This window comes from Nipponia nippon, unplaced genomic scaffold (assembly GCF_047370975.1).
Source record: "Nipponia nippon isolate SJK-2023a ecotype South Korea unplaced genomic scaffold, ASM4737097v1 scaffold_6, whole genome shotgun sequence".
NCBI lineage: Eukaryota > Metazoa > Chordata > Aves > Pelecaniformes > Threskiornithidae > Nipponia > Nipponia nippon.
In genome coordinates, this window is record NW_028262380.1 from 26,600,567 (window position 1) to 26,616,949 (window position 16,383).

The following is a 16,383-nucleotide window of genomic DNA, read 5'->3' on the forward strand; positions in this document are numbered from 1 at the left end:
TTCAGCTAGAAACTGTTGATTCAGCTTTCCAGCTGCAAAAGTGCCCATTGCGCGGCTACTGCCTCTAAACCACCAGTACTTTTCCCCCCGCCCAACCACAATTTGGAAGAAAAGAGAGAATTTCCCAGTTTCACGGCCCAGTAACAGTTGAGACAATCATTTTATGCAGCTAAATTTATTCTCAGAACAGATTACATTTATATGTGGAGAAGTGGTCAACAGCAGGGAAAATTGTCCTTCTCGGTGTCAGTCAGGTGCTTTAGGTAAGGCTGAGCTCCGCTAAGAAAGGGCGGGTGTCTTTCCTTCTGTCTTACTGCTGTTAAAACAAATCAAACCTGCTTCTGCTGGCTGTACAGCACAAGTTTTAGCAATGTATGAATTAACCTGCCGAGGAAAGGGGTAATGGGGCGAACGGCAACGCTGACAGCTGAGCCCGTGGTAGCTGTTGGAAGAAGAAAGTTCTCTTTTCCGCGGGTGATGGACTAGCAACTGGAGAGCCCTAGTTAAATCGTCTATGAAATGCTTGATAACATGAAAAGCAAAGGGGCGCAGAACTCCTCCTGACACAGACCTGGCGTGAGCTGTAGCCACTCCACAGCTTTTCTCCCTCTGTCACGAAAGGGCACGTTGTTTCAACAGGTCGAGGCGACCGCGCACCAAGTACACGACTAAGAACTCATTTTGCCATGAATGGTTCTCTGCCCTTCCGTGCAATTTTTGTTATTCCTGTTTAACCACCCCGCAGGCGCCTCCGTAGCCTTACCTCGCCCACAGCCCCTCGCTCCCCTTCCACTGAGACAGTAAGTGGCTTAAAGAAAACCTACAGCCAGCACTGCAGATGTCAAAAGAAAGGCTTTTATCTCTGGTCGTTGGCTGCGAATAGACATCTCCTTGCTTCTGCAAGGGAGCACGTTAGTGACGTGACCGACACGTGGTACTTACCGCTAACTTACTACTTGCACTGAAAAAACTAAGAAATTAGCTTTGCTTTACGTGACTTTTCTACAGACTTCAATAAAAATGTGACTACAAATAATTACAAAGCCTGCCTTTTTTTTAGGCAACCTACAGTATACAGAGTGGAGAATGTTAACAAGCGCACGTCCAGTAAAGACAATACAGCAACATAATAATGCAGGATATTTCAGTAAAAATAGAATAAATAAAAAATATTTTAAGCCGTATTTAACAGGTTAATTTAAAATATGGCATCAGACATACAAGGCATAGTGAACGTGGCTGCCTGCCTACAGAATCACTAGGTATTATAAAAAAATGCATAGATAACTGAAGGGTCGCTATAACATCAACTAAACCAGTGGCAGCTGCTCAAGCACACCTCCCCCCCGCCCCGGACAGACTTTTTTGGCCATGGGAAAAAGAGTGTCTTAATATATCCTTCAGCAAAAGCTAACAGGCTTTGCAATATTAGGCTCCGATTCCGCCAACACCCGGGTGTGTATTTCATCTTCTGGAGAATGAGGAGCTCCACTGAAGCAAAAAGGCCACATACAGTCGGACCATTAAGCGCGCTACTTAAATATTTGCAAAATCAACAACATTTTGTTAACAGACACAAACTTCTTAAAACACACTGGCAAGCGGCCTACGGCTTTTCCTATACCTTTCTGCCTTCTCCTCAGCCCTTCCTGCAACGGCACCCTTCGCTGGCGAACGCTAACTAGGTGCTCATAGCCTGGACAGCACCGATGCAGAAGAACCTTTACACTGCTGGCTGCCAAGTGTTGCTTTCGTTTCCAGAGTCCGGATCTCTCTTGGGGAGAATCAGCACTGTGCAGGTGCAACTACAAAATGTAATTATACTGCTGAAAATTCACTGGTGCAGAACAGTTGCAAATCCCAAATCCTGGCCTTTCCAGCTGGAACGTTACAAAGATGCTGGCAAGGTATTTTCTGTAATTTAAAATAAAAGAGAGCCCAAGTTTGAATCACTAGCGTGATGACGGATAAGGGACCTTTTCTCTCTTAACTTCCCGATCCTACCTAAAGGTAGGCTGTTAGCCACCACATTTTGCTAGCAGCCAGGAGAGGAAGTGAGTTTTTACACCGCTCCCAGCAGACGTGACTGGGATCAACGCTAGAAACTCCGCGAGCATCTCCGCAAGCTGCCAGCTCCACGCCTCGAGATCTGGCTCCGCGGCCCGTGTAAACCACGGGTACTGCTAAAAGGGGTGGGTTTGTTTGCGTCCCCTCGCCTTGGCGTAAGCAGCTCCTCCTCCTCCCGCTGCCCAGGCTCTGGAGCCGGTGCAAAGGAGGCAGCGGGAACGCGCGCCTCGGGAGGGGAAACGACTGCTTCCGTGCCTGGGGTGCAGAGTCACGGCCGTAAGGAGATTTGAGATGGGTGGAGGAGCAGCTCTTTGGCGGGGATTCTAGAGAGCTACGTTTAATTACAATAGTTGCATAGCTAGCCTTCACCTGACACTCGCTCACGCATCACGCCGAGTTTAGTTTAATGATTTTTCTGCATTTTTCAGTGCAGAAATTTCTTGACTCTTCATTCTTTTCCCCTTGTGTTCCTAAGTTGCTTTGCCCAGGTGTTGCCGTTAATTTCTTTAAACAAGGAAATAAAAAGAAAATAGTTTGTTTATAACAGTCTCTTGCATAGTAAAATTAAAAAAAGAGTTCTTGTCATAACAGCCTCGCCAATGTTCTTTTAAATTACAGTATGACCAGATTTGCAGGCTTGGGAGACAGTTACAGTTCGGAACATATCTATAAATGGAGGCAAAACATTTTTAATGCTAGTTAAAAATATCTTTAATGTTCCATTTCCAAACTCTGTACCAATCTGCAGGTCTCGACAGAAGATGGCAAAGGGAGAGACTCAAGATGCATAACTGCATTTGAAAAGTAGCCCGGGGTACAATCTGAAGGGGCAATACTGGGCTGCCTTTGCAGTAGTGTGTAAATCAAAGCAATCGGATGAAGCCTTTGGAGCAAAACCATTGAAATCAAGTTGTACCACCAGAAGCGCTATCCTTAGAAACCAACTCTCTTCTTATTTTGTTACAAGAGCGTTAGAAGTAAAAGAAATTTCACGGAATTTTGCAAATGAGAAGAAACATGATTGTTCTTTTTGTGGCATGTTAAGCATTCAGCAGCAAACTCTGAGGGGAAGGGGGACCTGTGCAACCAGACGCTGAATTGAACATTTCATCACACACTCGTATGGAAAAGGCATGGAATATTTTAGTCTCTATAAGAGTTGCAAGACAATCAGATCACTGCCCAGTTCTTTCTTACTCCTGATTGGTTTGAGCCCTGTGTGAAACAAATGGCATTTTTGATGAATTAGCGACGGATTTAGGAGAATAAATTTAACAGCCAACAGTTGCATTTGCATGTTTAAAGCTGCAAAGCTTCAGTGGATCACCCTGCAACTCAATTACTGAAAACACTTCTGGGTTTTTCAGCGTTGGTTTGGTATGACACACGATCCTTCTCTAAGACTGTAACACAGGACCAGGAGATGAGATAACGACACCATGATTCAAAAGCACCTCAGGGAGATGTTAAAGTGGTTGCTAGACCAATGCTGACACACAATTTAAAACTAACAGGTGTAGTTCCGTAAAAAATACAACTTGGTATTTAATCTACAGTAATTCAATGGTAGCTAATGCTTGGTGCCTACTCCAGTGTTGAAAACAGAGCAAAGTGCTGTAGGGTTTAAGATTGGTTTGTGACAAATCCAGCTCAAGACGGTGAAACTATCAACTCGGGCATCGTTCACTCCAAGGACTTTAGCATGAGTTCGCTGGGAGGGACGTGGCCATACTCGTTTTTTGTGTGAGTTTAGGTAATGTTCATGTATTTACAATCAAACAGACCTTCCGTTGCTCATGATGTAACTCACTGACAGCAAAAAAATTATTCATGCTTCTTTTCATATCACACGATGGTGGCAAGAACGAGAGAACATGCTTGTCTAACATTGTTTCGGTAAGGGTAAATTCTCTGAAGACAAAGCATCAGCAATTTGAAATGGAAGGCCAGACATCGTCAGTTCGTTTTCCTTAGCGTAGCTACTGTTATCTTCGGTTAAGCGGTAGGAGGATCTATGGCATCTCAGTGACCGGGCGTTTCTGTTTCAAAGTGTCAATGAGGGACAACACTCCTCTTTTTACGTTAGTTGTAACTCTTCTAGTCACCGAGTCTGCAGGAGGCGGGGGCGGTCGAACTTTCTGTGAAGGAGGTCTGGCCACCAAGCACTTCTGATACCGTAACTGGAACAAAGCAAAAGCATTCTGCAATCCTTACTGGATCCAATACTTTCACAGAGCATTTTGAATACACTTTTAATACTTTGTCATTGAGTATAGTCAAACCTCCATTTTGGCTGTGACAGACAGCCCTGCTGAAGTTAATGGGACATTGGTCTGGCCATCTGTGGGCAGAAACTGTTCATTAGCACAGGACGGATACTAAATCACAGGAACGGCCCCTTGAAAACTGAAAAATAACTTTTCTGGGTTCAGCTATTCTTGAACAAGCATTATTTTCACTACATTGTCACTGGACTGTATGACACAGCTCCCAGCAAGATGTTTTTCCATCATTAGAAACCTGGGTAGTGAAAGAAAAGATTCCTGACTTACACGGGTGTTGCAGAGGTTAGGAGGGAAGAAGACTAAAGGGGCATTGTTCACTAAATTGACATTTCAAACTTAAAAATGTTTGGGTTTTAACTGATTAAATATATCAGAATCCCAATTCCTATTTTTATCTGTTCTTTCTTTTTCTGTCTTGAAATTAATGTAATTGCAAATTTGGAAAGACAATTATTTATGGAGGCAGTGAAAAATCTAAGCGCTGCTTGGCGCCTCTGAAGAAGGTCACTTACCATACAAGCAGCCTGAACAGCTTCTGATACATTGCCTGCATTTGGTTCGCACCAAAAAACGTGGCACTCAAAATGCTGGTTTCCTGTATCCATAATGAAGGCGAATGTGTGAACGTCCTTGCCTACTCCCATGAAGGACAGGAACCGCACACGACACTCCACCATGATTTCCTCTTCATTCTGGTTACGAATCAAATGATCGATCGTTACTATTGGATATTCTGTGGAACTTTACTTTCCATTTTAGGTTGATTAAATTGGGGGGGCGACGGGGGACGACACTGACGCAGTACTGTGGAATTCCTTTCTCTCTCTCTGCACACAGCCACTGTGCTCCGGCCTGGGTGGGGTCTCCCCTTCCAGGCTATCACCAGAAGACCAAGGCTTTGAGCGTTAGCACTGAGCATATTGTGCATTTTAAAAGCCGCTTGTTTTGTGAAGAAACAAAACGACATGGCTCTCATGACTCCAAAACATGCTCCCCTATCACCGGTACGTTATAGAGATGCTGGTTTAGTACCTCATCAGCAGACGTATATAGAAGACATCCTTGGAAAGTTTCATTGTGTTAATATCTATGGAAAATGCTCTACAAAAGGACAGTGATGTGAAACACAGATTTTAATATTACTCTTGGCTTCCATACCAAGAATAAGGTAAATACAGTTTAGAATTTAGGATTGCTACTTAGGGCTTAACCTATAACATTTTAGGCTCAAAATTCCTAGAAAGGATAACACTAAATTTGTTTTAAGTATCTGATGAATACTTATAATAATTTATTTCTGAGAACATGCTTGGAATGGTAAATGAAGCTGAAGCTGATACAAGCAGTAAGAGCCTCTGCAGATTCTGGAAAGACATAAAATGCAAAATAAGCCAAAGAATTCTAGTGTAAATGAACTCTTTCTACTAGTATTCCTGATTTTCAACACTCATATTGCGTTAAACGCGTTTTAAACAAGACAGCCTGCCTTACTCTTTCACTGATGACTGTGACAGTAGCATCAGCAACATTCATGGTAACTGGCATCCAGTCGTCTTTGCTAGAGGAAGCCATTAGACTTTCAATGGCACTGTTCAGAGTGTCCATTCCTAAAAGGGAAGAAAATGCAATAATGAAAAGCAAATACATGAGCATAAGTAAACAATATTTTACAATAAGAAACAAAATTTTTATTTTCACATAGTAGTACAGAAAACATTGTTTTGAACTCCTTACTAAAATTAATTTGATGATGGAAGGAAGGGTTGTAAAGCTGGTTTTCTTCATCTGCAAAAACAAAACAGGTGCCTCTGGCTTAGAAAAAACAGGACAGCATCTTGTTTAGCTGCTGCACCGCTTCAGTTCTCTGGGGCCCTTCTCATTAGTAGCAGAGCTCATATTCAGAGAAAGCAGCAGAAAGAAACTCTGCCTTCCTGGCAGCTCCTAAAATACTCCGGTTGCAAAACACACGTTCAGATGAGGCCCTGAATGTTACATGTCTTCACGCCTGACCCCTATGGCTGAAGTGCAAGAGTTGCTACCCTTCACAAATCACGCATTTTCACTTGGCTGGCCAGAGTCCAGCCTTTAGAGTCACTTAAGTGTTACATACCCACAGGTTTAGCTACAGGTAGCATGCCCAGGTACTGGACGTGGAACTTCTGTACCAGTTCTGTCTTTGGTGTTGGGAAATCTACTGCATGGGAACAAAAATCAATTTCTGTTAATCTGCATTCACTGCAGGGAAAACCACTTTTATTTCATCAATAACATGAAACAGTTTACCCAGTGATTGTACTCTGAATGTGTTGTATAGATTAAAGCAAATTTTTACTCCTTTTCACAAGAATTTCTAAAGGAATTAGGGATAACTTTGCATCACCTAATTCTTGATCTACGCTAAGAATAAGGTCACGTTATATTGCTGGCACATTAAAACCCAGAAAATATAGATGAATGTGTCTCTGAGACACACAGACCTAAGTTTCACTGCCTAACTATGTAAAATCTGCAATCTCTGTTGATACGTAAAACACAGCCTGCAAGTAATCAATACTCTGTCTGAGCAGACAATTTCACAAGTTGATGTATGGGTTAGGAGTAAGATATTCGGTATAAACCGTTGGATCTAGAAGCATGTAATTTCCTTCAAAGCTAACACAAAGTATGTTTGTTCTCCTGGAATACTTTCAAAATAGCAACTATTAAGCTATGACTAATAAAGGCATGCAAAGGCAACTTTCTTCTACCATGCAGTAGAATGTGCAAAAGACCCTTAATTGGATGACAACCCACTTGCGCCCCTTGCCTTGGAAGCTGCTAAAACAGATGCTGAAACCTAGGAGGAGTCCTCCTACAGCTCCTCTGAATCCAAGTGATTAACTGGAGTATGTTCTGTTTTTAAGGAAGATTTGGCCAATTTGTGCAGTCTCACATCAGGAGGTATTTTGATTTGAAAAGGACAATACGTGCAAATAGCCACAAATAAGTAAGACTGCGTTTGCAACATTTGTATTTCAAAATAAAAGAGGAAATGCACAAGTTGACATAACTGAGCAGGACTCCGTTACTGTCAAGACAACCGATAAAAACATTTAATACAGTAACAGGTTACAGTCAGATACAGCAGCTAAAAGATAGGACTACACTCCTGACCTCTCCACCCAATATGCTCCGTTTTGGTCAAAAGCAGCATCAGAAACAGAACGTATCTAAAACAGGACCATGCCAAGGATACCAGCTGTAACACACAGTACCTTGCAGAGGAACATCAAGGGTGACATTTGTCCTCTCTTGCAATGAGCTGCAAGCCATAGCTTTAGCATTCTTCCGTTCAGCCATAATCTGAAGAAGACAGTGATAATACAGCATTTTTTTTTTAAATATACTACAGTAGCAACTACAAGTATAAATTTACTCCTATTACAACCTTAGTTTCTGAAATCTGAAATGTCAGAAGCTACATGAGCAAACAGGTTATTCTTTTTAAATAACAACTTTTATTTTCCTCCAGTTTATTCACCATTCCTTATCTACATAAAAAACTTAAATGGTGTCCAAGCCTACATGAAAGATAGATGGAGGAGGAAAAAAAAAACCTCTAGCCATTTTTATCAACAGCAAAATTGCAGTGAGGAGTGATATAGCAAGAAATATAAATATTTAACACACAGGGAAGAGTGTTCATTATTCATGTTCCTCTCTGATCTATCTTCTCCTGTGTATAATTTTTTCCTCCATTTTTATGTTTCTTCTGGAATTAAAAATCCCATGCAAAATACAGCCTATTCTTCCCCCAAAATGTATAATATTAGCAAAAGAGGAAAAAAACCCACCACTTCAAAATAACCACTTTGGATGATTATTCCCTACAAATATGTGACTGAGAAGGGACCCAGGGAAGCTAACTGAGGTCTTCCAAAGCTCATACACGAAGCATTGCTATCTGCGTCTTTGCGCTATGACTGTTCATTGTAATTCAGCTATAAAGATAACTCGTCTTCCAGCAGATGACACTTGGTCTGAAGACGCTTCTAGCAAATTTCTCTTTGTTTAGGTTTTATATTTTGAAAGTATTTTCTGTTACAGGGACACATGATAATATTCCCCCCTGCAGATGAAAAACGATACATGCTAGCTGAGGAAGGAGCCCTGACTCAGCGAAGAGGTCCAGCGTGTCAGTTAGCACATGCCAAGTGCTTCCCCGAATCAGGGTTACATCTATTGCTGAATTACGAAGGAACAGGCTCTACTTAACAACGCTATTATGTTTTACTCTGTGTTACAATTAGCTATGTTCTTAAATGCTTAGTTGCCCTCATCCAAAATTAATGCCAGGAGTTTCATGTCATAGTTACATATGTGACAGCTCTACTCCCTTTCCGATACCTCTGTCTATAGCTACCATGGCATTTCCTGGAGGTATTTAAAAGAAGGGTAGACGTGGTGCTCGAGGACATGGTTTAGTGGTGGACTCGGCAGTGACAGGTTAACGGTTGGGCTCGATGATCTTAAGGGTCTTTTCCAACCTTAATGGTTCTATGATTCTATGATTTACTTGATGTTGACCTTACTGGATAGAAGCAGCTGTGGTAGTGCCTGAGTAGCATGTTCTTCCCTGCTAGACTTGCCAGAAACATCTGAGAGAACTGAGAGTTGGAGAAGAGGAGGGACATAACAGGTCTAGGCTTCTCCAGTCAGCCCCTGCTCCAATTCCCAGTGTTAAATGGCACCAAGCGCGGCCTGCAGCTCCCTGGCCAACGCAAGCAGCTCCCGGAGTCCTGCCACCTGCATTTCCTCAGGTACCCAAGCCCGGACAGACGGACAGACCTGCCAGGCTTTGCACAGTTGCTGGGCTACCTTCTGCCTCTGCCTCAGGCAAAACTCTGCTGCCCAGGTGGTTACAGTAACGCACGTTGTGCAAATGCTGACATTGTTTGCATGACACATCACAAGTTCAGTAACCACATCTGCAGTGTTGCAAAAATGAAAAATTTTTAGGCTACACAACCGGCTACAGAGAGGAATTTGACATTACTGATTCCATTCACTAATGTGAAGACAAAAGGTAAAAAGCAAATGACAGTCATAGAGTAAATCACCAGAATTTTAAAACCTGAAGGTTTGCTAACCAGCTTTTCTAGAAGAGCTGTGACTCACGAGGAGGGACAAGTTACACAGGCATAACCAATAAGACTATACATCCCCACAGCCCACTTTTCCTGTGGTGCAAACTGACATGTTTTAAGGAAAACCAAAATGAGTAGCATAATATTTTTAAAAAGGGGATGCAGCCTCAAATCCACCACAGCTCAATAAAGGAATAAAAACCAGTTTCAAGTAGATTGGTTTCACTGCCTCTCTATAAAGTGTTTCAATCAGATTTGTCTGCTGTAAAGGATGTGTTGCCTTGCTACCCCTGCATGAAACGACCGTACAGAGGACACTCGTGAACTGATCATGCAAGAAAACCAAAATTAATAGCCAGGGAGTGGTGGCAAATCTGTAAGGTAAAACGACTGGAAAGAACAGTCCTCTCCAGTATTACAGACAACACTATCACAAGCAGGAACTAAGATCCTTTAGTATTTGTAACTGGGGAAGCTTAAACTCCCTCTTCTCCCTGATTTTTTTTAAGTGGGCAGCATAACATTAGCACTATTTTCCTGTCTGTCCTGCAGGATAATTCCATTGAATAATACCATTCAAACAAGGTCTGATTATTTGCCGAGTTTAATATCACCATTTATTATTAATTGAAGCTGTGTTTTCTTTTTCTATTTTCAACTCACAGCTTCTTTATTATTCAAGAAAACCTTCTGTCTCTGTACACACTCGTCAAACCAAAAGCACACATCATCCTCCTCAGATCTAAATGCTCACCCTCCCATTTCTCCCATCCATTCGCGTCCTTTCCTTTACAAATTCTCCACGCCGTTTCTCGTTGCCAGTGATATAAACTAAAGTAACACCACATACAATTGCTGATTGTATGTATTAGGCTCAGGGACCCCTAAACAGACGAATGCAGCTGACTAAATCCACTTGCCTTTGAGCAGATTTCGTGTAAACTTGTGGCAATGGCTTTTGCAGGTGTGTCACATCGAAACACATGACATTTCAGAATTCTTGTGTCTTTGTCTCTTGCCACATAAGCAAAGTCTCTGTGTAAACAAAATAAATTGACACATTAGAAACAAGCAAAATGAACTAAGGCATTAGAATCAGTAGTATCTCCAAAACAACAAGCCCTACTTCAGTTTAACAGGTGTACGTCTTGGCTGTCAAAGAATAAAACACATGCCTTAGACAAAGCAGATCTACAAATGTAATAAACAGCATACCCATGAAACATGTATTTAAAGTTTGGTGCTTACTCTATGTAATTAAAGAGCTCATTCAGTTTCCTAAGCCTGGAAACTTACTGAAGTTACAACCCATAATTCCAACTGCAGTTGTAAATACAGGGGAAAATTTACTCAAATATTTTATTGAAGAAGAAGTGGGGAGAGAATTACAAATTAAGACAGAAAAACACATGCAGCTCTTAAATGCTAAAAAATCTCAGAAACAGCATACAAGATTCTAGTTAGAGAAAAATCATATTTCAAAGGACTGTATGAAGTGTTTAAAATATGCAGATAGTAATTAGAGATCTGGTTGCATAAGGGAGATGTGAACCTGCTGAGCTTTGCTCACACTAATTGGCCTCAATTTCTGACCTTGTTTTTTCAAAAGTTAAATAAAGCTGCCCTACAAAAGAGATTTTTGCACTGTACTGGCTAGTCACCACGGCATTGTATAGCTTTCTAGCATGGGTGATGGAAGTGCCAGGATTATGCTTATTTGTTCTCAGGCTGTTTAAGAGTTGGAGCTCTTCTGAAAAAGTCACAGTGGTATACTGAGTCGGGAAGAAGCCTGGCTTTGCCTGGTTGCCACCCTGGCTATACCAGATTCTCTGCTCCCTGGTCTTGCACCTCTGCTTTTTCATGTCCTCCAAGCAACCACAGCCCAGTCCTACTTTGTGACCCTCCTGCTACCTCCAGGTTTCCTTGGGACTCTGCATCCCTAGCAGAACTATGCTAACTACCTAACTACAATTAGACCAGGCAAGTGAAGCTGGAGCTCCCAACAGCCTCTTACGCCTGAAGTCTCTTTTCAGTGCCTTTCCCCTTTACATGAAATAATTACCAGCACAATTCTAACTGGTGAAGAGATAGGAGGGATATTCCTAAACTACAGGTTTTTATATACAGGAATACTTCAGTTTGTACTGAAGTCTGTAAATATCCCAAGCAGGGTTTAATGTAGCATGGATTGCAAATTTCTTTGTTCATTGTAGATGGCCAGTGAATTGAAGAATTTTGTACTGAAGTTATCCAGGGAGAACCAGAGACTGTGGCAGATGGATAGCTGGACTTCCAGTTCTGTACAAGATACGAATATTGTCCTGCAGTTAAGTACCTTACCTGTATCTAATTCAGCAGCACTCAATTTTGTCATTAATGAGCCCTTGCAATGAAAGGGGTAGTAGCCCACAGCCTGGGCTGCTCAGTGACAGGCACAGGTTGTTCCTCTGTTTAACCGCTTTGCAGCCTGAAGCCTGATGAATAATACTTAAAAAAAACTTCACAAAAATACCAGGAGCTGAGATTTGGAAAAAATTCCACATGACAGCACCGTGCAGAAACACAGTGAAGCTGGAGGCACCTCTCCATCTCACTGCATCCCAACACACGGTGGCACGCAATGGGGCACAGCGGAGACAGGAGGCAGCGGGGCAGCACGTGGAGCGTGTCGCCACCCGAACCCTTCCTGCACAGGGAACGCAGCCCACGGGCTGCAGCGGCTGCGGGTGGCTGCAGCGCTGCCCTGCCAGCGGTGCGACGCAGGCACCCTGGGGAGGGACGGTGTTTCACCCAATTGCTTGTGACTTGCAGGAAAAATCACAAAGCGATAATCCAGGAAGGTGCCATCTACTACAGAAGATGCCCTGAGGGTTCCTAGCTCCAGCCCGACCCCCAAGCACCTCAGCCACAATCTGCAAGAGCCTTTTGGCATGTTGGTCCCTTTTGCTGCTCTGCAAGTTCATGGAGATGCTGAGTTCCAGCTGGAATCTTGCTCCCGGAAAAAAGCTGATGCTTTTTGGCTCATCCGTACATGTGCCAAGCCTTGCTTTAGAACGGTTTCCTCCTAGCTTAATGTTTCAAAAGCAAACTGAAGACTCCTAGCTAGACTCTAGTAATAAGACTAAGAGAAAGGGGTATGGCTCAGCTATGGCCTATGAAAAATCAGCAACTATGGGGAAAAAAATGAAACCAAGCACCACGTAAAAAAACTTTTAAATTTTTGCCCTTTGAAGTAAGCTTTCAACATTACTGATGCTCCTGAAAGATCTGCAGAGCAGGTATTTGGAAATGCTCAGGCTCACAAAAGTCTCACATACAATATCTTGAGCTCTGATGAGACCTTCCCTGGTTTGAGAGCTGTAAGTAAGGAATTTCCAGACATCCTAAGCATTTGGGATTTTTGTTTTCTATGTGTTTGGCTTTAGCTGCCATCTTTTAAATGCCCTGAGTTTCAGACTTCACATTTTTGAGTCCAAATATCTTCCCTTACAAATATTTTAACTGCAATACGAAAACATTGATCACTTAACAGACACAGATTTTGCTGCCATAACTTCATTAGGATTTCCCCCCCTTTACATGCAAGAAAAACTTGCTGCCAGTGACCATCACTGCAGGGTAGCAAAGACGCATAAACAAGCAGACTGCTGCACACACCTTATCATTGGATCAAGGTCTATTCTTCTGGAGTGCAGACATAACAGCTGAAACCTCTGTTCACATTAACTTAAAACAACATTGAAAGCCATCTATGTGACCATTACATGGCTATTTATTACCATTTAGAAGCGTTTACCTCAAATCGATCCTATTCCTTGGAGGACTTGTAACCAAGTGATTTATGCGTTCCTTTACAAGACGATCCTAGGAAGAGCATCCTGTGTTGTTTTGCCAAGTTGCTTGCACTGCGCAGAAGCCTGTTTATTCAAACAGAAATCTGCAGAGCCCCCGGAGCACTGGACAATACCAGGATTTCTAATTATAAGGACACCACCTTGAAGGAGTTGCACAAACAGAAAATAACTTGCCCCTTTTGTTAGCCATATGGCTATCTATTAGAACTTCCTTTTATTGTTAATAAAAACTAAAATAGGACAAAGCCACCAAAGCAAGTCATCGGGGCTTGGAGGACATAACACATTGCCAGCAAAACCCATTTGTAACAGACCAAGAAACTGTGCTCCAACGTTTGATCTGGCAATGCCCTGGCACACCATGACTGCCCCAATAAACTACCGTGCTTTGCTGTGGGAGACCACGTCAGGCAGGGCATCTCCGCTGCGCTGCCAAGTCCCTGATGCGTGGACAACCCTTGAGGACACATTAAATCTCACCCTACTGAGAGTTTATTTAAGACCCAAGCTCAACTGCAAGGATTTTCAGCCTTAAGGGAATCTATAAGATACTAAATGTGGTTAGTCAGCACGTTATCTCCCAGTGGAGGTAGGACTCAAAAGACTGCAGAGATAAAAATGAGCCAAACAATTAAAACTATATTAAACTAAAGACTGAATTCTGTCAGGCTCAAAGATTTTGGTCGTAAAGGAACACAACTCATAATTATGCCCCATAAGTGGGAAACACCTTAGATGAGGGTATTTTCAACAGCATTTTAAAGGCAGAGAGGTGGACTGGGGGCAGCCTACTGAATCTCATTTCTCTCACAAGCATAGATTTACTTTTCTGATCAAAGGAAATCAATGTGCAGGGCAGCGCTGACATTTAACAAGCTTGCACGCTTTTCGGTAAGAACATTTCTCTGTTCTTGGAAGGCTAATGACAGCCAAATGAATGAACCAGTGCACAGAGCCTGGCTCAGTAACCTCTCTGAATGCCAAGACCTGTGGTGAGGGCAGGGAGAAGGAGTCTGATGAGTTACGGACGCAGCATGTGTAGTGGGACATTCCAGGTGACAAGGGGGCTCACCTGCCACTTTAGTCCTGCCACAGAAGTGCCTGCAACACTTTTGTCCCTGCAGGAGGAGGATGACAACAGTCCTGATGAGACAGGCCTGCTCTGCACTCGCCAAAGGGCAGATACTGCCCATGCAGATGTTGTTTTTGGTCAAAATGCAATGTGTTGATTTTCTGACAGAGGCAGTAGTGACCCTACATACAGGCCACCTGCTGCAGGACTCTTTTTTTTGTTTGTTTGTTTTTTAATTGTTTGGGTTGGAAGGGACCTTTAAAGGTCATCTAGTCCAACCCCCCTGCAATGGGCAGGGACATCTTCAACTAGATCAGGCTGCTCAGAGCCCCGTACAACCTGACCTTGAATGTTTCCAAGGATGGGGCATCTACCACCTCTTCTGGGCAACCTGTTCCAGTGTTTCACCACCCTCATTGTAAAAAGTGTCTTCCTTATATCTAGTCTGGATCTACCCTCTTTTAGTTTAAAACCATTACCCCTTGCCCTATCGCTACAGGCCCTACTAAAAAGTCAGTCCCCATCTTTCTTATAAGCCCCCTTTAAGTACTGAAAGGCCGCAATAAGGTCTCCCCACAGCCTTCTCTTCTCCAGGCTGAACAACCCCAGCTCTTTCAGCCTTTCCTCATAGCAGAGGTGCTCCAGCCCTCTGATCACTTTTGTGGCCCTTCTCTGGACCCGCTCCAACAGGTCCATGCCCTTCCTGTGCTGAGGACCCCAGAGCTGGATGCAGTACTGCAGGTGGGGTCTCACCAGAGCAGAGTAGAGGGGCAGAATCACCTCCCTCACCCTGCTGGCCACGCTTCTTTCGATGCAGCCCAGGATATGGTTGGCCCTCTGGGCTGCGAGAGCACATTGCCGGCTCACGTTCAGCTTTTCATCCACCAGTACCCTTAAGTCCTTCTCTGCTGGGCTGCTCTCAATCCCTTCATCCCCCAGCTGGTTTTGATACTGGGGGTTCTTCTTGACACTTCTGCTGTTTGCAGGAAGTCTCCTGCATGTCCCCTGGAAAGCCCCCCAAGGCAGCTAGAAATGTTTTGTCTTTGTCCCGTGAAATTCCACTCAAGTTGAGTCACCCTGAAGAAGTGCCAGAAACACCACGCTGCTGGGGGCACCTGGCCCACGCCTCGGCTCAGCAAACACTGCCTCGGTACTGCAGTGGTGCACATAATGCTTCTGTCGAGTCTCTCCAGCACTTGGTCCTGCAGCTTCTGCAAATATTTCTGCTTGTAAGGGTATGCATTCGTAAACAAGGTGGTATAGCACAATTACAGGAGAAAATGAAACACCATCAGTTTCAACTACTGAGAGCTAATAAAACCCTCATGGTGGTGTTTCAGACTCACACACCAGTGTTCCACTTTAAGTACCTGAACAGCTTGAACAAAGTAAGCCGACTAATTATATGCATGGATTGTGAATATGCATAAACCTTTAGATGATCAGGGCCTGCATCTGTAAATCTGCTGAGGAGGAAATGCGAGTTCTTCAAAACCTGTAGTACTGCATCACGCACAACCCTGCCAGCACCATCTGTTTTCAAATCAAAATAAGCACGCGAATCATCCTTCTCCCTTCTGACAGTGCACAAACAGTACTACTGATTTCATTAATTCATGAAGTCACCTAGACACCCATGCGTCTGTGTGGCAGCCCAGTAGCCAGGACCTGGAGATGGTGGTACAGGCTGGTGGCAGTCAGCTCCTCCAACGCCAGCAGGAGCCTTGCAGCCTTGCTTTGGGCATTTGCTGGGAAAATAAAACCAGCCTCTGTGCTCCCTTTTGGAGGAGAAAGCTATGGCTTTGGAGATTCCTGAGTATCTGCTCCCTGCAGCATCAATAACGAAGTAAAACTTGGGAATTTGTGTTTTCCTACACAGGAGAGAAGGCAACAGCTTCTCCTTTGTCCAAAGCCTTGAATACCAAATAAGCCTGAAGACTGCTCTCTGATTCTTTCATTTCGGATCCCTTCTGGGTCGC

The 16,383-nt window shown here is 43.4% G+C and overlaps 1 protein-coding gene across 15 annotated transcripts in view; it reads right to left on the minus strand.

The window, feature by feature from the left end:
* Positions 1 to 841: 841 nt before the first annotated feature.
* The window catches only part of APBB2 (amyloid beta precursor protein binding family B member 2), a 204,682-nt gene continuing 189,140 nt past the window's right edge, over positions 842 to 16,383 (minus strand). For all 15 annotated transcript variants that reach the window (XM_087736243.1, XM_087736240.1, XM_087736248.1 and 12 more), the window contains 6 exons: positions 10,399 to 10,513; positions 7,607 to 7,694; positions 6,463 to 6,546; positions 5,844 to 5,959; positions 4,865 to 5,044; positions 842 to 4,247 (listed from right to left, as the gene is read on the minus strand). In XM_087736243.1, the coding sequence (XP_087592369.1) occupies positions 4,080 to 4,247; positions 4,865 to 5,044; positions 5,844 to 5,959; positions 6,463 to 6,546; positions 7,607 to 7,694; positions 10,399 to 10,513 (751 nt within the window). In that variant the 3' untranslated portion in view covers positions 842 to 4,079. The remainder of the gene's footprint in view (positions 4,248 to 4,864; positions 5,045 to 5,843; positions 5,960 to 6,462; positions 6,547 to 7,606; positions 7,695 to 10,398; positions 10,514 to 16,383) is intronic.